The following is a 25,027-nucleotide window of genomic DNA, read 5'->3' as shown; positions in this document are numbered from 1 at the left end:
GCTCCCATCTGTCCAGGCAAACAGACAGATGACTCCTGAAGGTTCTTTCCATCCAGAAGAATGGAAGCAACTCCCATCTGCTAGTGAGAGGAGGGGCCAAGACAGGTGGGATTTGGGGGACAAGGAGTTTACCCTGAACTCACCGGCTGCATGCCTGTCTCATCACCCAAGACCTACTGCTGCAAACCCCTCTAGGGGAGCCTTGCCAATAGAGCAGAATGGTGTGTGCTGGTCCCTGTGGGGCTTGTTAGCACTTCCCTGTGAAGCTACCAGCCCTCAAATGCCCCCAGGGACATGCTTGTTTGTTAAGTGATTGGCACTGACCTAGTCCTGACCCCACGCTGCAGCCCTCTGGGCATCTCAAGGCCAGAGCTACAGAGACTTCTGAGTTGACCTGGCCCCAAGGGATGAGAAAGACGTTAAGATGATTCAAGGACTCCAGGCTGCTGGTCAAACCAGTGGACCTGGTGAGAGGAAGGCAGGTCTGAGCTAAAGCCACACCTATAATCTAAAAACACCCACAGTTCGGGGGCCACTGAGAGATCCCTCCCTTACCCTGAAAATAGGGTAGATTAGCTCTTTCCCTTTTTTCCTCTAACCATTCATTAATTCAAGGAATACTTATGAGAATTCCCCTGGTGGTTCAGTGGCTGACTCTGCACTCCCAATGCAGGGGACATGGGTTTGATCCTTGGTCAGGGAACTAGATCCCGCATGCCACAACTAAGACCTAGCACAGCCAATAAATATATAAGATATACTTATTGCCAGGCACTGTGATATCCACTGGGGACACAATGGACATTAAAAAAAAATTAGATTTACAAGGAAAGGTGAGATTCAGTGGCAAGTCCTATGGAGGCATCTTAACAAGAGAATATGACCTGTTCTTTCTCCCTGAGGAAGTCCCTTCTGAACTCAGACTGAAGGATGATGAGTAGACAGAACTACAAGTGGAAAGGAGGATGGTCTACGTAGAGTGAATGACCCATGCAACCGTCTTTGGGGAGGGACCATGGCTGATTGGAGGACCTGAAATGAGGCCAGTGTGGCTGGTGGGCAGAGGACTTGGGGAAGTATGGGACAAGCTAGGCTGGCTACAAATAGGCAGGGTTGGACCATGAAGGGCTCTATATGAAACATTAAAGCTTTAAATCTTTATTATAATAGCAAAAGGAAAACATGGGGGGGGGGGTGACTTGGTCACATCTACACTCTGGAAAGAACATCTAGCCACAGTACAGAAACAAGTTGGCGAGATCAAGGGTGGATGTACCAAGACCAGTTGAGAAGCTATTGTGATATTCTAGGATGAGATGATGAGAGCTCTGCCAGGGGTGGCAAAAGAGTTGGCAAGAAGAGAATACTTTCAGAGGCCTTTAAGCTTAACTGGACAGGACTCGTTGATGCCTTGGATAGAGATGTGAAGAGGAAGGTGTTAGGATGTCTCTGAAGTTGCTGACTTACGGAACAGATGGATGGTGACTAACAGAGCAAACTTTGGAGAAAAGACAGATGGGCAAGACCAGGTAAGGTCAACCCTGGCCATGCTAAATTTGAGGTGTCTTTGAGGCAGTTCAACAAAGAGGAAGAACCTAGAGCTCTAAGTTCAGGAGTCAGAGGGATATAGGTGGTAATTGCAGCTGCTGCCATGGGCGAGATGGCCTGGGGACAGAGCAGAGTGGGAGAGGAAGCGGACCAAGCCCAAGCCTTGAAGTGAGCCTGCAGAGTAGACAGAAGATCCATCAGAGAGGTGGGAGGAAAGTACGCAACAGGGTGACAGGGAGGAGTGTTTCCAGGGGGGAGGGGTCCTTCCCTGGTGGTCCAGTGGCTAAGACTCCAAGCTCCCAATGCAGGGGGCCCAGGTTCGATCCCCATTTGGGGAACTAGATCCCACATGCCGCAACCAAGACTGGCACAGTCAAATAAAAAATAACTATTAAGGAGGGAGGGGTCAGCAGCATTGAATGTTCTGGAGAAGTCAAGTGAGATGATGATTGATTTGAAAACAGTCTTTTGTATTTGGTGACGTGAAATTCTTGGTAACCGTAGTAAGGGCTGTGCTAGAGCGGAGGAAGGGATAGAGGCGAGACTCAGTTTGAGGATGGGCTGCGGAATGAGTAGGAGGTGCAGAAATGAAGACAGCTTGTCCGATAACTTTGGTTGTGAAGGGAGAGGAGAGAGAGGGTGACTGGAGGCGGGTGTGAGAGTAAAGTTTTTTTTTTTTTAATGAAGGGACAAGCATTTATAAATGCCAATAGGAAGAATCAACGATTTGGGGGTGGGGGTGGGGTGGCATGAGAGTCGAATCCTCCTGAGCTAGGAGGAGGGTCTGCTGAGAGGTAGGACACCGCACAGCAAGGACAGGTGGGAATGGTAGTTGTGGGGGATGGGGGGTCCATCTGGAGGCCCCCATTTGGTGAAATAAAAGTGGAGGGCATCAGCTAAGATCTGGCTGCATGTAAATCCTCCCCTTTCAGGCTGCCCAGGGGACTCATGATAGAGATGTGGGAAGGACCAGACCAAAATCACTTCTCTCAGAAGCAGGATCGCAGTGCAAAGGGCAAACTGGCAGAAGGATATTTGCTCGGGAGGAAATGGCAACTGTTTATTTTGGTTTCCCCTTTTTTTGTGGAGGGTGCAGAGGAGGAGGCAGAGAGAGCAGCGGGAGCCTGAATTCCTGGTGTGGGGGTTTGTTAGAGGGATGGGGAAGTAGTGGAGGGGGTCTTGCCTCCCTGGGCAGAGCAGGGAGACCTTCCTCAGGTGAGGAGAAAGGCTGGGACTGGAAGGGCACCAGGAGAGACAGGGGTGGGGGTCGGGGGGGCTCCGGGCTAGAAAAGGAGGGACCTGCAGAGAGGGTTCTTCTCCCTACAGGAGAGAGAGGAGGAGTGGGGAGGCCTGAATCCCCCAGATAAGGCTGCCATTCCAGGGTCAAGGGTGGTCGGATTCCCCTAGGGCCGGCCAGGCGCCCATACTCCACCCCAACCCCCCACCCAGCCACGGGCACCAGCGTGTGGAGGAGACCCTCTTTCTTTGGGGTCCAGTGGTAACAGGGATCCCTGTAAACCTGAGGCCAGCCCCTGGGGTGGGGACCAGAGTCCTGGAAGGTGGGGGAGGGCGTCCTGAGGAGTGGGTGGGTGAAGCAGCCTTTTTAATCATTAACCTGGTTGATTGAAATCTGAACTGCTGTGCCTCCCGCTTTATTGATTCTCTCTGAAAGCGCAGCATCTGGGGCTGGTGGCTGCTAAGAGACCAGGGAGAGGGACAAGGGGAGAGGTAGGGGCTGGGGAAGAAAGGGGAGCCGGGCCAGGAGTGGGGGCTGGGAATGGGGGAGGAGGTGGGGTCCGAGGGCTGGGCAAGTGGGCGCTGGGGGAGGTGTGGTCAGCAGAGCCCCAAAGGACCACTGAGAGCAGGAAGGAGCCAAAGAACCGGATGGTGGGGGGAAACACAGTGACCTGCCCAGGGTGACAAGGTTAGAGCCTGCCACAGCCAAGGTCAGCTGACTTCACTGCACTGAGGAGAAGCGATACAGAAATGGAGGGCCCCAAGGTCAGGGGAGAAGCTGAGGTGAAGGACACAGTAAGTCGGCAAGAGAGGATTCACTTGACAGATCACTGTGCTCCTGAGGACCAGGGCCTTTCCTTTTGCCTGTGAGGATGGAGGAGGCATCAAAAAATGGCTGACCACCTGAGGAGGGGTCGGGCCACCTCAGGAGGAAGAAGAGACAAAGGAGCCGCACAGCGAGCAATGGCAGGACGACAGCTGTCTGTCTTTGCTGAGCCAACACCAGGGCTTCACACAGGGCTCCTGGCTCCCCACTACCTCTGACAGTGGGACTCCTACGTCTGGGTCACCTCTGAGACAGAAGGGAGCCCTTCGTGAGGAGCTCCATTCTGGCAGGCAGGGTCAGAAACATGTGGTCTCCCTGTGCCATCCTGGTACCCACAGCGCCCCTGGCCAGTGCCAGCTCCGAGAATAGCTGGTCTCTGAGCCAGGAGGGGGATGAGCCAGGCTGCCTGCTGGTGACGTGCCCCCTAGAACCAGAGGTGAGGGGAAGGGGTGAGCTCTGCAGACAGGCTGGGCCAGAACCCAGGGTGAGGAAGGGCACCTGGTGGCAGAAACAGGGATGGAAACACGCACGCGCCAGCGCCGTGGCTCTGATGACACAGAAAACATTCCAGTTCTGCAGAGAAGACAGCAGCAGACACAAGGCTTCTGAGGCCGTGCGGAGGCTGTCACAGGATGCCTCCGTGTCTGTGGTCCTGGTACTAACAGGGGCCAGTCTGTCCAGTCCTGCATCTGGGAGCTTCACCCTGGACACTCCAAAGGAAGACCACGTGGCCGGGGTGGGAGGCGAGTACAGGACAGAGCAACAAAGGGAGTGAGTCCAGGCCTCCTGTCCTAACATCTTTCTTTCCCTTCTCTCTGACAGCTCAACATCCTGGTGGACACAGGCAGCAGTAACTTTGCAGTAGGGGCCGCCCCCCACCCTTTCCTGCACCGCTACTACCAGAGGCAGCTGTGAGTACCAAGCGGGGTACTGAGAGCAAGCGGGGAGGGCCCTTTCCCAAAGACCCGGGGCCAAGGAGCATCTGGGCAGGGAGGAGCTGCAGGGAGAAGGACCAGCTCCCCAGACAGTGACCCAGTGACAGGAGGGAGATGGGGAGTAGAAAGGCTGGGTGGAAGGGGAAGTTAAGGGACGGCCAGGACACGCTTCAGTTCTGAGACAGGGCAACTTCCTGGCGGAGGGAGGGAGGAGAGCAGCCCCAAAACTCACAGTACAATCTCGGGGTCCCCTGTCTCTCTGCCTTAACTGCAAGGCACAGGGGCTCCATCCCACAGACCTCAGTGGCTCTTGTTTTCTGACACCCATCTAAGTCGAGGCTGAGCACGCTGCAGCGACAGCTCCCTTTGCTGTGTCCTCACCTGACACAGTGCAAGGAAGCGAAGGACAAGCCTTCCACAATCCCACTGCCTGACCTGGTTATCAGGGACTGAAAGCTAAATGCTTCCCTGTGCCTCCCCAGAGTTGCAGCTGGACTTGACTAACGTGTGGGAGTGACAGTAGAAGTGGGCTTTTAAGGTATGAGAGGCAGTGAAGGGTGATCTGGGAGCCCCTTTAACAGAAGAGCAGGAAGAGGTGTATCTGTGTGTGAAAACATGTGAGCGGAGGCTGACATCCCATCCCTGGACTTGTAGGCAGATGCCAATGCCGCCTTCTCAGGCCCCTCCCCTTTAACTTTCCAACCTCAAGAAAGCAGTCAGGGAAGGGGGCGTGGTCAGGAAGAGGGAAAGAGCATTCATTCCATATCTGTGTCCCCTCGCTGCCCCATCACTCACACACCAGCCCTGGTTGGTGTGATCCCACACAGGCAGGGAGACACATGGTATGAGCATGTTTCCTACAAGGGCTGTGCCTTGCCTACCCACCCTGCTGAGGTGCCTGTGCAAACCCTGTCCTTGGACGAACTTGCTGAAGAGATTTTACACTCACCCTGCCTGGTACTTTCTCTACCACTCAGATGGTACCACCAGGTCCCAAGGCAGCAAGAATCAACGGCGCCTTTTCTTTAGGAGCGAGATAAGGTCAGGGGGTGAGAGGTGGGAGATGCTTGCTAGCTGTCCCTTCCGCAGCAGCAGGCACAATACACAAAGCCTAGGCTTGTTCTGGCAGGGCCTGAGCTCCAGATATAGGAATATGAGCTGTGGACACAGGACAGTGAGCCCCAAGCAAGGTCACTTGACATTCTGTTCTGAGTGAATCATCTACGGATGCTCTGTGGAGCAGAATGACAGCAGGGTGTAGATACCTGGGATGAGATTAGGCACAAGGGAGTAGGTAGGATGCCGGATCCCTGTACTGGTTGTGGTTACGCACCCACAGATCTCTGCCTCCTTTGCACAGGTCCAGCACGTACCGGGACCTCCGGAAGGGCGTGTATGTGCCCTACACCCAGGGCAAGTGGGAGGGGGAGCTGGGCACCGACCTGGTGAGCATCCCCCACGGCCCCAATGTCACCGTGCGTGCCAACATTGCTGCCATCACGGAATCAGACAAGTTCTTCATCAATGGCTCCAACTGGGAGGGCATCCTGGGGCTAGCCTACGCGGAAATCGCCCGGGTGAGAGGAACAAGGCACTCTGTCTGCACGCTGCACAGGGATGGAGTTGGAGGAGAGGAGGGGTGGGAGGGAACTGAATAAGGGAGGGAAACAAATCAGCTTAAAGAATTGCTTGACAAGTGGACAGGGTGGCAGTCTGAATTTCATCCATACAGGGGGCTGAACTATGCTGACAGGTAGAGGAACAGGCTGTTTTTTTCTATTGACTCTCAGATCTTTAAGAATAAGAGGCCCCCATAACTCAGACAGGTTAAGCCGATGGGAATCAACGATCCTGTAGATCTTTTCTGTGTGCACTGCCAGTGTGTCTTGCTGTCCCTCTCACCACCAAATCTCAGTACCTTAAGATGGTCTTTCCCCAGGAACATCCTCCCAAGTTTTGCTTTTGCCCCCCGCCCTGTTCCTCTTTCCACTGGGGCCCTCTGAGCCAGGACTCACTCCTTGTCTCTTTTTGCCACAGCCCGATGACTCCCTGGAGCCGTTCTTTGACTCCCTGGTGAAGCAGACCCACGTGCCCAATCTCTTCTCCCTGCAGCTCTGCGGCGCTGGCTTCCCCCTCAACCAGTCGGAAGCGCTGGCCTCAGTTGGAGGGAGTATGGTGAGTAGGTCCTAGGAGAGAGGAGCCCCCCTGCTTCCCACCCTCTGAGGCTCCACCACAGCCTTGGGCTCCATTACTGAGAATCAAGAGAAACCTCTGTATAGTCCCCGCCTCCACTTTTCTTCTTCCGCCCTTGTCTTCTCTGCATTATTCCAGAAAGGATTTGAGGCACCTATGGTAAACTTGGAAAGGAGGAAAGAGGATTAGGAAAATTTCAAAGGAAGTGGAAATAAGGCCTCTCAAATCAAGACGATTCAGTCTGATGATCAGAAGGCAGAGATGTAAGGAGTTTAAAAGTCTATTTATTAATTAATTAGGACAACTGGTGAATGGTTCTCTATCTCCAACAAGCAGAGAAAATAAAACTTGTAATAGAAGCAAGTTATCATTCACTCCACATTTATTGTGCCAGTTTAGGTTTAAATAACTTTATATCAAGGGTTGTGTGATTCTGAAACAAGTAATTAAAAATCCTGGAAAGCCTCCTCCCCTGAACACATCCTTGATACACTGAAGAAAGTATTGATCGCTTTAGGACGGGGTCTGATTAGATGCAGGAAAATGAGAAAGCGGATGTGCAGAGGGCTTTGCCCCGCCGCTCCTCCCAACCCTGAAATGGCCGCTCCTACTGCTGGCACTCTGGGTGACTTGCTGTCCTTCTGTGTCGGCTCACGGATACTGCCTTTTTTTCCCCTAGATCATTGGGGGTATCGACCACTCACTGTACACGGGCAGCCTCTGGTACACTCCCATTAGGCGGGAGTGGTATTATGAGGTGATCATCGTCCGGGTGGAGATCAATGGACAGGATCTGAAAATGGACTGCAAGGAGGTAACAAAACCCAGGGGGAAGCAGGGAGAGGCAAGGGGGAGGAACAGAGCCTGAGGCCGGACCCTGAGTTATGAGGCTGGGAGGGTGCCGCAGAGGGGCAGGACCTGCAGGAGGGCTGGGGGCTGAGCGCGGGACTGCCAGGAGCCTAACAGTCACAGCAGGGCCAGAGGTTTGGGGCTAGGCACTGGCAGTGCCCTTCCCCAGGGCCCACGTGGGTTAATGTCTGGTAAGGAAAAAGCATGTCTTGCTAAGTGGCCCTGGGCAAGTGGTCCAAAAGGCAGAGTGACAGGATGCAGTAGAAGGTTCTGGCTTCAGAGTCAGAGAGCCTTGGTTTCTAGCTCTGTTCTAGCTACATGCCCTCAGCAAGTTACTATTCTGTGTTTCAGTTTCCTTATCTGCAAAATGGAAGTAAAAACAGCTTTTCCAAAGATTGTGGTGAAAACAGAGAAAATGAATAAAGTGTTTATCCCAGTGCTTGACACAGGGCAGGAACCAGCAGTTGAACTATTTGGGCATTCCTTACCTAGATTCTTAATGTAGGTTAAGTTAGAACAGATACAAATGTATTATTATGAAAAGTTAAAAGTATTATACAAGATGTTTTTTTTATTTTCAAGATTTGGAGAATGTCTACCCATCCAAGAAAATACGAGTTAACGTTTACTGACTGCTTCCTATGTGCTGGGCACAATTCTCAGCACTTCAAATATATTAATTTATTTAATGCTTATAATAACTCTTTGAGGTAGGTACTATTATTCTCCTCATGTTACAGATGAGGAAATTGAGGCACAGATGTTCAGTAACTTGCCCAAAGAGATCCACCAAAGAAGTGGCAAAGCCAGGATGCCAACCCAGGAAGGACCCCCAGCAGTCAGACTCACCCCTCCGATTCTGGCCAATGCCTGGCATCACAAAGCCTTTTGATGTGCTAACCTCTCTTCTCCTCTCAGTACAACTATGACAAGAGCATCGTGGACAGTGGCACCACCAACCTTCGTTTACCCAAGAAAGTGTTCGAAGCTGCTGTCAAATCCATCAAGGCAGCCTCCTCGGTCAGTGGGACTAAGGACAGGGATACAAGAGATGACAGTGTCACGAGGGGCACAGTCCTCCACAAGAGCCAAGACGCCTATGCTCAGACCCCTCTACTTAGATCACTTAAAAGGGGTTCTCTGCTATGGGCCTCAGTCTGTTGGCACACAATCTCCCTGGTCAGTTTAGCCTTCACTCTTGCTCTCTTCCTCTAGTCCTTGGGTTTTGGCTTAGCATCCCTAGGTTTAGATATTTCACAGAAAAGCATGTACAGGGCCCAGTAAGTGTGATCTGAAAATAGGAGGGGCGAAGTGGTCTCATTGTTATCCCTTTCTTGCCAACACAGACGGAGAAGTTCCCAGATGGTTTCTGGCTAGGGGAGCAGCTGGTGTGCTGGCAAGCAGGCACCACCCCGTGGAACATTTTCCCAGTCATCTCACTCTACCTAATGGGTGAGGTCACCAACCAGTCCTTCCGCATCACCATCCTTCCACAGGTATGTCCCTAGCCTCCATCAGTGGGATCCCAGGACAAGAACAAACTATATACTAAGAGATGGTGAGCAGGCCTGGCTTCCTGGAACCTGGAAGACAAAATAGATGAGGGCCCAGTGGGGAAGGGCTCTGGGGGAAACCAAACCCGTGGAGCTCGGGGCTGGCAAAGGAAAACACAGCCTAAGGGCATCGACACCAAGAAGGCAGAGATGGGGTGGAAGAGAGGAAAATACAAACTCTTACTCTGTGACTGCTTATCCTTAGCAATACCTGCGGCCAGTGGAAGATGTGGCCACCTCCCAAGACGACTGTTACAAGTTCGCCATTTCACAGTCATCCACTGGCACTGTCATGGGAGCGGTCATCATGGAGGGCTTCTACGTTGTCTTTGATCGGGCCCGGAAACGAATTGGCTTTGCTGTCAGTGCTTGCCATGGTGAGAGCACCAGGGATGAGGGTGTGGGGTCAGTCTATTCTCCCTGTCCAGCAGTGAGGGCACCAGACCCCTGTCAGTCTGGGAGGGAGGTACCTCAAGCCAGAGTCCACACATTGTGTAAAAGCTAGTGTCAGTGCTTGTGCTTCCCTTGTGGTCGCTTGGCATGGTGACCCCTGCCTGGACTGGCAACCTCTGTTGGAGACTCGGAGCAGTAACACTTGCTTTGGCACCCCGGAAAGGTCTAGATCCACAAGCAGCAGGCTGGGCCAGCGGTGACCCTGTCAGCTGCCATATGCCAGAGTTGAACACGACTAGCAGGGGCTTGCCACTGAATTTCAGCAGGAGCACGAGTTTACTAGGTATACGTGGGGCTGGCCTTTTGGCCAACTTAGAATGACTGGATTTGAGGTATCATTCCTACTGGACAGGTAGACAGGAAAGGATTGCTGCCCCCAGTGACCTGGAGCAGGGAAAGCCGGGCCTCCACTAGCAATGGCTGTCTGTCCTGCGCCTAAGTATCACCCAGAAGGGAGATTCTACAGCCTCCTCAAGGGCTGGTTTCAAGGCCTGTCCCAGGAAGCTCGTTTTGCTGTGTAATCCTAGCTGCTCTGTGACTCACATACGCCCTTTCCCCAGTGCACGATGAGTTCAGGACAGCGGCGGTGGAAGGCCCTTTCGTCACCCCCGACATGGAAGACTGTGGCTACAACATCCCACAGACGGATGAGTCGACCCTCATGACCATAGCCTACGTCATGGCCGCCATCTGTGCTCTCTTCATGCTGCCCCTCTGCCTGATGGTGTGCCAGTGGCGCTGCCTCCGCTGCCTGCGCCATCAGCACGACGACTTTGCTGATGACATCTCCCTGCTGAAGTGAGGAGGCCTGCAGGCAGGAGCGAGAGATACCCCCAAACCACATCTGGTGGTTCACTTTCGTCACGAGGAGGAGACACAGACGGTACCTGTGGCCAGGGCACCTCAAGAGCCTCGCCCACCCACAAATGCCTCTGTCTTGACAGAGAAGAAGGAAACGCTGGCAAGGTGGGTTGCAGGGACTGCACCTGTAGGAACCAGGACAGGGAAGAAAGAAGTACTCTGCCAGCGGGAATCCTCTTGGTCACCTCAAACTTGAGTTGGGAAATCCTGCTCCTTGAAACTTCAGCCCTGAACCTTTGACCACCATCCCTTTATAGAGTCTCCAACCCAAAGTATTCTCCTTTTCTTACTTCTGCAAGTAAGGTGACCCGCCCACAGGTGTCTCTGCAGTACCCTGGCAGAGCAAGGGCCAATCTTGTTTCCCTGCTGGCCAGTCAGCGGGAGTGGATGGATGCACAGTTTGCTACTTGCTTTAGAGATAGGGACTGTATAGACAAACCTAACCTTGGTGCAAAGACTGCCTCTTGAATTAAAAAATAATTAAAAAACAATTTGTACAAATAATTTGTACAAATGGGGGTGGCTGGACGAGGAGAAAGAGAGGGAGTGCAAAGACAGGGAACAGCTGGGATCAATGCTAGGCAAGGTTAGAAAGTGACTGCTCGCCAGGCCCAGTTTTAGACAGCATCTCCAAGACAGAACCCATCTTCTAAGATGGGTGTTGCTTCCCAGTGTCTTCTTTTCTGTGGTTGCAGCCTGACCAAAAGTGCGATGGGAAAAAGGGCTTCTCAAGCCAAAAAGCTCTTTTTAGCTCTCTTAAAGGAAAAGTGCCCACTAAAAAGTTCCATCTGACAAATGAGTCCCTACCTGAACCCTCTATTCTACATGTGATAGGCAGCACTGAAAAATCCTCAACCCCAGGAGCCCCAGATGCCCTGCAGGAAATCATCCGGAAGAGAGCAAACACAATAGGGCTGCACTTTGTCTTCCTGGCTGCCTGTTCACCCCCCAAGCCCCATTCCTCCGGAGCTTCGCAGCTGAGGTGCTAAGAGCAGATAGGAGTTCTCTCCTCTCTAATCCTTGAAAGCAGAATCCTGGAGATTCATTCAACAGGTACAGAGTTGATGCTCTGTAACCCTGCCTGGATTTCTTTCTGTTCAGCTGTTAAGTGGTAATAAGATCTTGACATAATCAGAGCAGCTTCATTGCCTTCTCACCCTCTCAAGGGCGCCCTCATTTATCTGGCTAAAGCATCCCACAGTGGCACTAGTATTATGCCAAGAGTGTCAGGAACGCAGGGCTTTCTGGCTCCAGCAGCATCACCTTCAGGATCAAGGCTGCGTGGAAAAAGGATAGCAGCCCCCAGGCTTTCTGATTCCCTTCACCACAAGAATCCCTTGATGGAGGCCATCCTTTGCCCCATCCTGCTCTTTCCTTCCCCACTCCCCACACGACTTGGGCACCCAGGCTGGTTCTTGGGCTAGGCAGTGGGGACCAAGTTCATTTCCTCCCTATCAGTTCTAAGCCAGTGGACTAGACCAGTGTTAGTGGGAAAAGCTGATTTCTCTGACTGTTCCACTGGATCCTATTCCTATTCGGTCAACACTGCTTCCAGGTATGGGACCTGCAGAGAGTGGAAATACCTGCAGAAGAGGCAGAGGGAAACACAAGGAGGGCCTCGGGAGATCCTGGTCTCAGTCAGCTGCCCACAAGCCATAAACCAATAAAACAAGAATACTGAGTCACAGTTTTTATCCGAGTCCTCTTCATTCCCACTGCACTTGATGCTACTCTGACTGGCTGGGAACACCCCATGACCACAGAGACTGACAGGAAGATTGGAGACTGTCCACTTCCGGTTCCGAACTTACTGTGTAAATAAACTTCCAGAATTGCTTCTATGAAATGAAAATGCCACGTTCTGCTTTATAATTTTTGACCCATGTTGGGGAAAACTGGCTTTCCCCAGCTCTTTCCAGGGCATAAAACTCAACCCCTTCATTAATAAGACTCATTGTCTGATTTTTTTTCTTTTAAAAGAGAAAACTTGTACTTATTTTTCTTTTCACAGTTTCTTCCTTTCTTACCCTGAAACCATGAACTCTGAAGTGTAAAAAAAATCTTGACCACAGCTTTTTGCTTGTAAAAATATGTACGATATATTTCTATTTTTAAATCTATGCCAGAAAAATGACTGTGCCATCTCCACTCACTCCATCAGGGGCCTTCCCCATGGGTCTGTGTGGCTTGTACCAATGCAGGCCAGGGGACAGAGGGAAAAGGGAGAACAACGGTGGCCAAAACCTAAGTGTTGCTTTTGGATGGATCCTGAACAAGAAAGAGCAGAGAGTGAAGGGGCCCGGGGCCATGCACACCTTCCACCACACTGTCCCCCTGTGGCGCTGGCTTTCCAGGGGCTTTCACTAGGAAGCAGTTAAGCCCCCCACCCCCTCCTCTTTTCTCTTTACTCCTTTGGTGTCAAGGATTTGTGGAAAAGAAACAGAATATTCTTTATACCCATTTCTAATTTCTAAATTTTCATGGGATATTGAAACATACAGCGAGTGGCCCAAAGGCTGCTGCAAAGTTGAGGGGAGATAAAATCTGAAGATTACAAGATAAAAAATGAATCCCTCCCCCAAGTGAAAAAAACAAAGGAACTGGTCTTCCAGTTCCATGATGTTCATGATGTTCCAGCTATCATGTTCATAATAGCTACCAAACGGGAGACATTAATATGTCATGAACCAAAGAAAGTGGGTCATCTGACCTCTACAGTGGGGAGTGTTCAGGCCATTTCAATCACCCTACAAGATGCCAAGGAGATCCCGGGAAATCCAGCTCCTTATACTGATGCCAGTCAGTAGACCTGGGCAAGTGAGACAAGAGAGGAGAAAGAGTATGTTCATGACCTGACAGGCCAGGGTGAAAGACAAAGTAGGAAGAGTCATATAAACACAGAGGAGAGAATTATTTGCTCTGACAGGAAAAGTCTTTGCTACCCTCATATGTACTGCCAGTGCCGATAAGCATTTCCAGGTCCAAGAATGGGAAAAAGTCAGCTGTTGGTAATATAATAATATCCTTTCCCTGGAGCTAAGTTTTTATTAATGCTTAATTTTTACTTGGGCTTTCCTGGTAGCTCAGCTGGTAAAGAATCTGCCTGCAATGCAGGAGACCTTGGTTCAATTCCTATGTCGGGAAGATCCCCTGGAGAAGGGATAGGCCACCCACTCCAGTATTCTTGGACTTCCCTGGTATTCTGAGCTGAGCCAGTAATCTTGGCTCAACTGGTAAAGAATTCGCCTGAAGTCATTTCCTTTAAGAGTAAAGATAAAAGGATAGGAGAAGATTCAAAGCTCTAATAGAAACTCAGCTTTCCCAAGTATAAACCTAGGAACTGGAAGTGCTCAGTACAGAGGTGGAAAAATGACTCAGTTCCAACTAGCTATCCACAGAACAAATGACTTATAAACTTGAAATCTAACCTCCCTTCTTCATATTACTTTGGTCTCCATTTTCTCCCTGACAGGACACATGTCCCCATAGCTTTCTGGCTTCAAAAATTCAAACCTGTATCCCATGATCATTCTGGAAGTAATTTTGCACAGACATCTCCTCACCCCAGTGCCTGCCTGGAACTCACTCAAGGTCACCAAACAACTTGGTTGTGAACCAACTGCCTTAACCTTCAGGGGGAAGAGGGAATAGCTAGACCAGGACACCGGAAGTGAAGGGGAAGAGGTGAGGACTTCACAAGCTTGGTCTGTGAGAGCCTGACCAGAAGCCAAGGCAGTGGTGGAAACAGAGGGCGTGGCCCAGAACAGACCTGTGGGCTGTGCTAGTTTCTACAGAGATGACTACCCAGGAGGCAGAGTGGACAGAAGTCTGTGGGAGGCATGGGGGCAATGGGACCTGGTTACACTATTATTCTTGGACTGTGAATTTTGCTGATGTAAAACAGACTATCTTGTAAACCTAATGTCATATACAAATAATGAGTGTTAATACAGTAAAACATTCAAAATGAAAAGCCAAACTGTCAGGGTTACATCTTGTTTTCCTCAATCACTCTCATCTTCTCCATTTGGAGGAGAGAGGCTGGACAGCACTGAGGCTTCTGGAGGCTTTCAGTGAGCAAGGCATCTGGCTTTACAGCAGGTGAGCACCAGGGTTCAAATCTGCATACGTGAGCCTTAAGAAAATGGACTAGAGGCTGAGCCAAACCAAAGCAGGGTGACCGTAGAGCAAGAGCAGCTTCCTAGCTGGTTTTTACATGTATCTGAAAACAGCCCTAGGCAGGAATATCGTAATTTCAAGGCCAAATGAAACATCACCTTACCTACAATCTGCTTCCCCCAGAGGATCTGCAAGGTGAGGGGGACAGACCATTTCTGCATAATATACATACTTTCATTTACGAACATTTGAATACAGACTTTCTATACACACATTACCTATATAATAAAAATGTACATGGCATGAGTATATGTCACTGTATAAATATAGAGTTTTAGAAATCTGGAACCCGCGCATCCTGTTCACATCAGTTTCTCCTCTTCATCCTCCCCAGTCAGGTCCGTCATTTAAGAGTTGGACAAAAGGGACAAGTGTCATTTGTGTTGGTCTGGGCCCAGAATTTGATACACTGGAAAGAAAGAAAGACATACCTCAGGTTGATCTGGAAAGATGGAGAGGGGTGGAAAGAGTGTGATTAAGGTTTTCAAAAGATGTACGGAATGCTAACTAAGTCAGAAAAGCTCACAGGGGGACCTAAAGGGCTGGCTTTTACGGGTCATCTGGGCCCTCCGTAGAGTCTTCAGAGCAGGTGAACCTGATTTTTTTACAGGAAACACTAAAAACCAGCTCATAATAGTGTGAAGCTGCTTTCTGTTGACTGACTAGGCTTGCTTCTTCTTACAATCCATTTAGGCTGAGATGAGCCTCCATCTCCTAATATGCATTGCCCTCAAATCTTATTCAGGGTTTTCCCTTCCTAAGAATTTAGATGTATATTTAGTTTCTACCTCTTAGAAAAACAAAATGAACAAAACAAAATAGTAAAAAGGAAATCATCCCGGGTGCTAAGAGACTTAACTCTGGTAACATAATAAGAGATAGGAATAACTTGTCAGTTTGTGAAGATAATCTGTAACAGGTGAGTCTTCAAACTATTTTATTAATGGAGTTACTTATTTCATATTCAGGTTCCCTATCCCATTCCTATCACCTAAGCAAAATTTCTTGGCAATGGTACATCTGAAACAATGACTAGATACATACATCTTTTTGTCAATTTTCCAAGACAGTGACTCTCAGTGTTCTAGTATGAACTGTTTATCCAGTCCAGTCCCCTCCAGGGAATGGGGTAGAAGGAAGCTGGGAGAGCCTAACTGCCGGTATTCTGAACTCTGCTGATGTTTTAAGCCACGATTTACTGAAAACCTTATGTTTAGATATTAATGATGAGCATCAACACTGTAAAAGATTCAAGAAAATTAAGATGATCACAGCTGTCAAAAAGGAAGAGCGGAAAAAGAGGGAGGGCTGCAGCACCCACCTCCTTGTGCAGCACGTGGGTACATGCCATCGGATGCAGCTCGCTGGGCTGGACGAGTTTCTGGCACATTAGACACAGTTTACAGGTGGCTGGAGCCTGCACAGCAGAGGAGGGACCGTCAAAAGAGGGAGGAACCTCTGGGTCTCCTTGCCTTTTATGCCCATGATTCCATCTACAATATCCACGTAGCAAAAAGATTTTACACCAAAGAAAGAAAAGTTCAAATACAGAGTACTTGCATTTTCCCAGCCGGGGCTACCAACAACCCAGCTAAGGAGATAATGGTTTCTTCCTGCACTCTACCTATAAATCCACTCCCTCCTCACCACCCCCAGCTTTTCCAATGTCACAGTTTTCAAACAAAAGAGTCTTACATGTGAAGACCTCCCAGGATATGAAACTTGGGCAGAAGGCAAGAACATTGGGGTACTGATTTGGGCCAGTGGAGCAGGGTACAGGGCCCGGATCCGACCAAGTGGCTGTGGGCAGAAACGTTGTCAGAGTGAGGGAGGAACGTCTGAGTAAGAGGGCGTTAACAAAAGGAAATCATTCATTTCTCAGCCCAGCAAAGGAAGAAAGCAGGCCAGGTACCCCTGGCTGCAATGCTGCTTCTCATCCCCAATTTTTCTGAAATCTGCCTCTTGCCTCAACATCTCAACAGGTCTGAGCTCCCCCAGGCAGCGCCTCTTACCTGAGCACTGGCCGCCACCCGCTCGTGCTCTGCCAGCCGCGCAGCTACCAGCTGGATCAGCTCCTCCATGGTCAGACCTGCCATGGTCGTACGTGCCGTCTTGATTTGCTGAAGAATGTTGGTCATCTGGGCCCTAAGAAAGAGAGATGTTGAGGCGGAGAAATTTTGTGCTACCCTCATGGGGAATATCTACGAAACCTCTCCTATTTTAACCCATAAATATTTCTCTGGAAAACACTTTTTAAATTAATCCTTAAAGATACTTACTTATTGCATTGTGGGAACCGAGTCAGCAACTTCTCCAGAATCTTCTCCAGTTTGTCTACTGGTTGGGGCCGGGGAGTTTCAGTAGAAGCCTTAACACCACCCAAGCCTGGGGGAGGCGGGATGGAGGCGGCAGGGGGCATGTGCGGACCATGGGGGCCGACAAGGGAACCCAGGCTGGGGCTACTTCTCCCATGAGAGCCAGGAAGGGGTGGGGAAGGCTGGTTGGGCTGGGAAAGGGCAGGGTTCAGGATTGGGAAAGACAAGGACCGGGGATCTGCACTGGGCATAACCATGGGCATTGTGACCTGCCCAATGGAGAAGGGCATCCGAGGAGCCAGAGAGGGACTGGGCTGAAACACCTGAAGCATGAAGTCTGTCTGCAGAAGGGAAAAGGTGGAAGATGAGAGGGAGAGAAAGAAAACAGAAATTTAGGAAACTAAATTTGTGAGCAACTAAAAGTGAGCAACTCTTTCTTGTACCAAATAAGGACACCCAATACCTTCATAAAAACAAGTGAAAGATTCCACCAACATGAAAAAGTAGACTCGCCAGAGCGAGCGTGCTTACCTCTGATGGGGGTGGAGGCAGGGTGGGGGTAGGGATCTGAGGAAGGCTGCTCAGCTTGGCTCCATTCCTCACGAGCTGGATGTGATTGTTAAATTGGTCCTAGAAAAGAGAGAAGAGCAAGCGTTATCCTTTACTGCTGAGCAGAGTGAGGCTCTCTATGAAGAGACCAGCATCCTGTATCAGGAAGACAAGAGGAGTGGTAGAACAGGCCCTAAGGGCACTGCAAGTGGTCCTGCCCTATGGCCAGGAGCATGCGAGCACAGATGAACTCCAGCTGAATGATCACCCATCACTACACTTACCCGAACATTCTTTTTCATTATCCGAACTCCATTCAGTCTTGTCTCCCACTCCTGTTTGGAACGAACTGTCTCTAGTGTTGGGGGAGTTGACCTTTCAAGAAACCAACAGTGATTTACAGAATTAAAGAGAGTCCCACTCCTAACTCTCTCAGATAGCAGAAGAATAGCTAGAGAGAAGGGCCTGCAGAGAAGAGGTTGGAGCAGGTACAGGAGAAGGCCGTGGTCCTAAGCTGTTTGCCTCACTTTAACTCCAGCATCATGGACACCAAGTACTGGAGAAAGAGGGCTCTCATCTGGCTGAAAATGCCACAGGGGTCTCCAGACTTCATGGCAGAAAGAGGACAAATGACTGTATAAGAAACATATCTCAAAAGACATTTGTTATGCTTGACAGAGTAAGAGATACTGTTTATCCAATTCAAAATAATACAAGAAAAAGGACAAAACTATAAAACTGTAGAAAGAGAAGAGCCAGAGAATGTGGAAGTTTAGAATATGGAAAGAGAAAAATCACTGAACAAAATACTGTCACACAAAGATGATTTGCTGTGAAGATAGTATATGTGCCAGACTAGCTGGCCCTAAAAAGAAATTCCCCCTAAAACCAAAAACTGCAGGGCCATTAAAACCCTAGAAACAGGAGGTACTTACTTGAGGTAAGTAAGGTGTAGCTCTGCCTCTTTTTCTGCTTCTTCTAGTTTCAATACCAGCAGCTCTTTCCGACTCTCTAATGATAAGATCTAAGGAAATCACACACACACACACACACACGCTTTATTAATTTTACACACACACAAAGGTACCCCTAGCTAGTTAAAACAATGTTTAATGGCTGTATGGTAGGATACTTATATGGCTTGGTGTATAATACCATACTAAAAGTATGTACCACCTGGAAGCCCAAAATCCACACCTTCAATACAGTGGGTCTTCTCACCTCTGCCTTCCAGGCCCGTTCTGTCTCTTCCATAATGTTCCGATTTATTTCACCATCTTGATTCTTGAGTCTATCCAGTTCCATTTCCCACACTTCTCTGTAAGATAAGAAACAAATGGAGATGTGAACATTTCTACTTTCAAATACAGGGTGTTCATACAATTTCAGACCACTTTAAATATTATTTGTATTTATCTATAGTTAACTTAGACTGATAAAGTCAACTCATGTAATAGATACAACTAAGAGGGCATATTCTTCCTTAATCTATATGTGCTGTCCTCCCCAAATAAACTTCCTGCCAGAGGAAGAATTCTCTAATAGTTAGACAAAGGTTTATAGTTAGATGTATTCTCCTAATATAGCTAATATTCCTCAAGTGAAAAAATAAATGAAGAGTCAGAATCCTCTTACCATAAGAATATGTAGAATTATGTTGTGGGGTCAATCAAGGATCTATTTAGCCTACTAAATATTCTTTGACAATGGGATAATTATAGGAAAACATGTCAGCTGCCTTCTGTGAATGACGTTATTCTGAAAGATTATAAGTGTTCATCCAATACCTCTAACTTTCACTAAATCATTTGTCAACTGCGGTAACACTTATATTAGAAAAAGTCACTTACTATGTCAATGGGGGGCATCCCACAAATTCACACACAAAAATCTTTTCTTTTGGGCATGTGACAACATTATCTCATTGGGATCCAGTAAGACAAAAAGAACTACTAGCAACCACAACAAAAATGGTTAAGGAATTCTTCAATAGTCATAAAAATGGTCAGCCTTATCATCCGGTCACTAGCCTGTAAGATATGTATCTGATTTCACTTCACTAAGGGGTACTAGCTGCAACCCATGCTAGGGAAAAAAAAAAATCAGTTGGCCATAATAGATGGTCAAAAAATTCCTTGGTAGAATAGAAATCAATGAGTATGTTTTAACTCTTTAAATGCATGGTTTAACTTCTCTCAAGTCCCATGCTGTTGTTATTTTGCATAACCAGTTTAAGGAATCAATGGTTCAAATGAATAAATCCTACCAGATCATACAAGTCTGACTTGTTGCAGGTCCCAAGATGTTTGCAATTTGCATAATTTAAAATTTTTATTTTGCTTTTGGTCATGTAAATACAGCTTATAAAAAGTTAAGAAAATACAAAACGGAGTCTACTGATTCAAAAAGATAACATGTGCCCCAAAGTTCAGAGCAGCACTATTTACAACAGCCAAGACACTGATGCAACCTAAGTGTCTGCTGACAGATGGATGGATAAAGAAGATATGGTTTATATATACAAAGGAATATTATTCAGTCATAAAGAAGAATGAAATAATGTTATCTGCAGCAACATGGATGGACCTAGAGGTTATCATACTAAGTGAAGTAAGTCAGACAGAGAAATGATACCGCTTACATGTGGAATCTAAAAAAATGATAAAAATGAACTTATTTACAAAACAGAAACAGACTCACAGAGACAGAAAACAAACATGGCTATCAAAGGGGAAGGGGGAGGGACTGATAAATTAGGAGCCCAAAATTAACAGGTACATACTACTTTATACAAAATAGATATAAACAAGGTCCTACTATATAGCAAAGGGAACTGTATTCAATATCTTATAATCATCTATAATGGAAAAGAATCTGAAAAGAATATACATACGTATATATGTAAAACTGAATCACTTTGCTGTACACCAGAAACTAACACATTACAAATCAACTGTACTTCAATTAAAAAGCAGAGTCTCAGAGACTTCATGGACAAGCTTATAGTAGTCTGGGGGGAAGGGACAGTTGGGGAGTTTGGGATGAACTGTACAAACGGCTACACTTAAAATGGATAACGAACAAGAACCCACTGTATAGCACAGGGAATTCTGCTCAATGTTATGTGGTAGCCTGGATGGGAGGGGAGTCTGGGGAAGAATGGATATATGCAGATGTAAGGCTAAGTCCCTTTGCCATTCACCTGAAACTATCATCACATTATTTGTTAATTGGCTATATCCCAATACAAAATAAAAAGTTAAAAAAAGAGAGAGTGTCTAATACAGATGTCCCAACTCTTGTACTCACTGCTTGAATGACCCGTAATAAGTTACTTAATCTGTCTAAGGCTCAGTTTCTTCATCTGAAAAACGAGTAGAATCTACATCATGGTTCTGATGGGAGAGCTCACTGAGGAAACACACATAAGGAATTTAACAGGGTGCTCCGCACACAGGGAACGTCCAACAAATTGCTCTACAACTGCAACTGCTCTACTCACAAAAAATCACTATTATTCTTTCTCAAGATTATTTTGGCTATTCGAGGTTTTTTGTATTTCCATACAAATTGTGAAATTCTTTGGTCTAGTTCTGTGAAAAATACCGTTGGTAGCTTGATAGGGATTGCATTGAATCTATAGACTGCTTTGGGTAGAATAGCCATTTTGACAATATTGATTCTTCCAATCCATGAACACGGTATGTTTCTCCATCTGTTTGTGTCCTCTTTGATTTCTTTCATCAGTGTTTTATAGTTTTCTATGTATAGGTCCTTTGTTTCTATAGGTAGATATACTCCTAAGTATTTTATTCTTTTTGTTGCAATGGTGAATGGTATTGTTTCCTTAATTTCTCTTTCTGTTTTTTCATTGTTAGTATATAGGAATGCAAGGGATTTCTGTGTGTTAATTTTATATCCTGCAACTTTACTATATTCATTGATTAGCTCTAGTAATTTTCTGGTAGAGTCTTTAGGGTTTTCTATAATGGAACTGGAGGAATCAACCTGCCTGACTTCAGACTCTACTACAAAGCCACAGTCATCAAGACAGTATGGTACTGGCACAAAGACAGAAATATAGATCAATGGAACAGAATAGAAAGCCCAGAGATAAATCCACGAACCGATGGACACCTTATCTTTGACAAAGGAGGCAAGGATATACAATGGAAAAAAGACAACCTCTTTAACAAGTGGTGCTGGGAAAACTGGTCAACCACTTGTAAAAGAATGAAACTAGAACACTTTCTAACACCATACACAAAAATAAACTCAAAATGGATTAAAGATCTAAATGTAAGACCAGAAACTATAAAACTCCTAGAGGAGAACATAGGCAAAACACTCTCCGACATAAATCACAGCAAGATCCTCTATGACCCACCTCCCAGAATATTGGAAATAAAAGCAAAACTAAACAAATGGGACCTAATGAAACTTAAAAGCTTTTGCACTACAAAGGAAACTATAAGCAAGGTGAAAAGACAGCCCTCAGATTGGGAGAAAATAATAGCAAATGAAGAAACAGACAAAGGATTAATCTCAAAAATATACAAGCAACTCCTGCAGCTCAGTTCCAGAAAAATAACCCAATCAAAAAATGGGCCAAAGAACTAAACAGACATTTCTCCAAAGAAGACATACAGATGGCTAACAAACACATGAAAAGATGCTCAACATCACTCATTATTAGAGAAATGCAAACCAAAACCACAATGAGGTACCATTACACGCCAGTCAGGACGGCTGCTATCCAAAAGTCTACAAGCAATAAATGCTGGAGAGGGTGTGGAGAAAAGGGAACCCTCTTACACTGTTGGTGGGAATGCAAACTAGTACAGCCGCTATGGAAAACAGTGTGGAGATTTCTTAAAAAACTGGAAATAGAACTGCCATATGACCCAGCAATCCCACTTCTGGGCATACACACTGAGGAAACCAGATCTGAAAGAGACGTGCACCCCAATGTTCATCGCAGCACTGTTTATAATAGCCAGGACATGGAAGCAACCTAGATGCCCATCAGCAGATGAATGGATAAGGAAGCTGTGGTACATATACACCATGGAATATTACTCAGCCATTAAAAAGAATTCATTTGAACCAGTCCTAATGAGATGGATGAAGCTGGAGCCCATTATACAGAGTGAAGTAAGCCAGAAAGATAAAGAACATTACAGCATACTAACACATATATATGGAATTTAGAAAGGTGATAACGATAACCCTATATGCAAAACAGAAAAAGAGACACAGAAATACAGAACAGACTTTTGAACTTTGTGGGAGAATGTGAGGGTGGGATATTTCAAAAGAACAGCATGTATACTATCTGTGGTGAAACAGATCACCAGCCCAGGTGGGATGCATGAGACAAGTGCTCCGGCCTGGTGCACTGGGAAGACCCAGAGGAATCGGGTGGAGAGGGAGGTGGGAGGGGGGATCGGGATTGGGAATACATGTAAATCCATGGCTGATTCATATCAATGTATGACAAAACCCACTGGAAAAAAAAAATAATAATAATAATAATAAAAAAATCACTATTACACTTCTTTCCAGTCTTTTAAAATAAACATTGTGTGCATATCTATGTATGTATGCTGTTGTTGTTTAGTCGCTAAGTCGTGTCTGACCCTTGCAACCCCATGGACTGTAGCCCACCAGGCTCCTCTGCCCATGGGGTTTCCCAGGCAAGAATACTAGAGTGGGTTGCCATTTCCTTCTCCAGAGGATCTTCCCAATTCAGGGACAGAATCTCCTGTACTGGCAGGTGGATTCTTTACTGCTAAGCCACCAGGGAAGCTCATATATATGGATATGTAACATATAAATCCATTACATATGTTTTTCAAACAAAACCTATGATTTTATGTTACTTTTTCATTCTAATATATTTTTCCATATCATTAAAATATCCTTCAAAAATGTGATTTTAAAATAACTATCCATTATACATATATCTCATTATTTATTTAGGTATTCTCTCAAGTTATTTTTAATTTCACAATTATAAATATTATAACGTGCATCTGTACAAGTGTACTAACATAGGTTGATGATAAAAGTAATATATTTAGATTTGTGAGGGAGTTTCTTACAGCAGTTAAGAGCATAGCTCACAGCTCAAACCCAGACCCTGTTACTATCTATGCATCCTCTGGCAAGTTACTTAATCTTTCTGTGTCTTACTTTCCTTGAGTAAAATGGAGATAATAGAATCATCTATCTTCCACATAGGGCTATTATGCAGATTAAATGAGTTAATACATGTAAAACGGAACAGTTTCTGACATATAGTAAGAACTTAATAAATGTTAGTTATCATTTGGATGTTAGAACATCTTCCTTCAAAGAAACTAAAATATATGAATAACATATTTTCCACCACAAGTGGAGAGAAGCAGATGCTAAGTGTCTTAATAAATAAAATAAAATAACATAGAGACAGAACTAAAAATTAAGATCTTGAGTCCTCAGCCCAAATACCGTCCTTTCAGAATGTATTATACTCCAAACAAGGCAAAAGGAAACAAAACAAACACTGGTGGATGAGTTAATACGGACAGGAGTTGGTTGTCCTGAATTTGAGGTAGGTTATGAAGTCCTTTTCTCTGAACTGAAGCTATTGAGTTGGCCAAGAAGTTCATTCAAGTTTTTCCATACAATTATACAGAAAAACCTAAACAAACTTTTCAGCCAATCCAATAACACAAACCAATATAGAATGAATGGGATCAGACAAAAACAGAAAAAAACTTCACCCTGAGATGTAATGCAAACTTATGTTTATGAGACTAGAATTCTTACGTGATTCAATTTAACTCAACATCTGCTAAGCAGCCTACAAAGTGCTAGGAAAGTGAAAAGAAAGTGTGAGTCACTCAGTTATGTCTGATTCTGTGACCCCATGAATTTCTGCTAAAAGCTGGGGATATAAATGGTCATGTATGAATGTGAGAGTTGGACTGTGAAGAAAGCTGAGCACCAAAGAATTGATGCTTTTGCACTGTGGTGTTGGAGAAGACTCTTGAGAGTCCCTTGGACTGCAAGGAGATCCAACCAGTCCATCCTAAAGCAGATCAGTCCTGGGTGCTCATTGGAAGGACTGACGCTGAAGCTGAAACTCCAATACTTTAGCCACCTCATGCAAAGAGTTGACTCATTGGAAAAGACCCTGATGCTGGGAGGGATTGGGGGCAGGAGGAGAAGGGGACGACAGAGGATGAGATAGCTGGATGGCATCACCGACTCGATGGACATGTGTTTGAGTAAACTCCGGGAGTTTGTGATGGACAGGGAGGCCTGGCGTGCTGCGATCCATGGGGTCGCAAAGAGTCGGACACGACTGAGCAAATGAACTGAACTGAACTGAACTGAGTTCCTGCCCTCAAGCAGCTTACAATTCAGTAATTATCCAAGTGAACAAAAGGAACAGGAAATTCTGGACAGATCAAATAGCATGTGCAAACACCAAAGAGAATGAGAGCACCAAGCTGAGGAAAGAATCCAGGTAGGCAAGCAGTA

The 25,027-nt window shown here is 46.7% G+C and overlaps 2 protein-coding genes across 4 annotated transcripts in view; one reads left to right on the top strand and one right to left on the bottom strand.

The window, feature by feature from the left end:
- The window catches only part of BACE1 (beta-secretase 1), a 25,123-nt gene extending 10,696 nt beyond the window's left edge, over positions 1-14,427 (top strand). Inside the window, exons 2-9 of the mRNA XM_043900054.1 lie at positions 4,433-4,521; positions 5,906-6,122; positions 6,583-6,720; positions 7,418-7,552; positions 8,506-8,607; positions 8,934-9,083; positions 9,346-9,517; positions 10,154-14,427. Coding sequence (XP_043755989.1) covers positions 4,433-4,521; positions 5,906-6,122; positions 6,583-6,720; positions 7,418-7,552; positions 8,506-8,607; positions 8,934-9,083; positions 9,346-9,517; positions 10,154-10,395 — 1,245 coding nt within the window. The 3' untranslated portion in view covers positions 10,396-14,427. The remainder of the gene's footprint in view (positions 1-4,432; positions 4,522-5,905; positions 6,123-6,582; positions 6,721-7,417; positions 7,553-8,505; positions 8,608-8,933; positions 9,084-9,345; positions 9,518-10,153) is intronic.
- Positions 14,428-14,449: 22 nt separating this feature from the next.
- RNF214 (ring finger protein 214) overlaps positions 14,450-25,027 on the bottom strand; it is a 47,764-nt gene continuing 37,186 nt past the window's right edge. For all 3 annotated transcript variants that reach the window (XM_043900019.1, XM_043900030.1, XM_043900040.1), the window contains exons 7-15: positions 18,719-18,815; positions 18,433-18,521; positions 17,782-17,872; positions 17,480-17,578; positions 16,913-17,289; positions 16,646-16,778; positions 16,329-16,433; positions 15,955-16,050; positions 14,450-15,042 (exon numbers count right to left, since the gene is read on the bottom strand). In XM_043900019.1, coding sequence (XP_043755954.1) covers positions 14,977-15,042; positions 15,955-16,050; positions 16,329-16,433; positions 16,646-16,778; positions 16,913-17,289; positions 17,480-17,578; positions 17,782-17,872; positions 18,433-18,521; positions 18,719-18,815 — 1,153 coding nt within the window. In that variant the 3' untranslated portion in view covers positions 14,450-14,976. The remainder of the gene's footprint in view (positions 15,043-15,954; positions 16,051-16,328; positions 16,434-16,645; positions 16,779-16,912; positions 17,290-17,479; positions 17,579-17,781; positions 17,873-18,432; positions 18,522-18,718; positions 18,816-25,027) is intronic.

The sequence above is a fragment of the Cervus elaphus genome, chromosome 1 (assembly GCF_910594005.1).
Source record: "Cervus elaphus chromosome 1, mCerEla1.1, whole genome shotgun sequence".
Classification (NCBI taxonomy): domain Eukaryota; kingdom Metazoa; phylum Chordata; class Mammalia; order Artiodactyla; family Cervidae; genus Cervus; species Cervus elaphus.
Note: the sequence above shows the minus strand (reverse complement) of the source record. Positions and strands in the feature narration are given on the sequence as shown.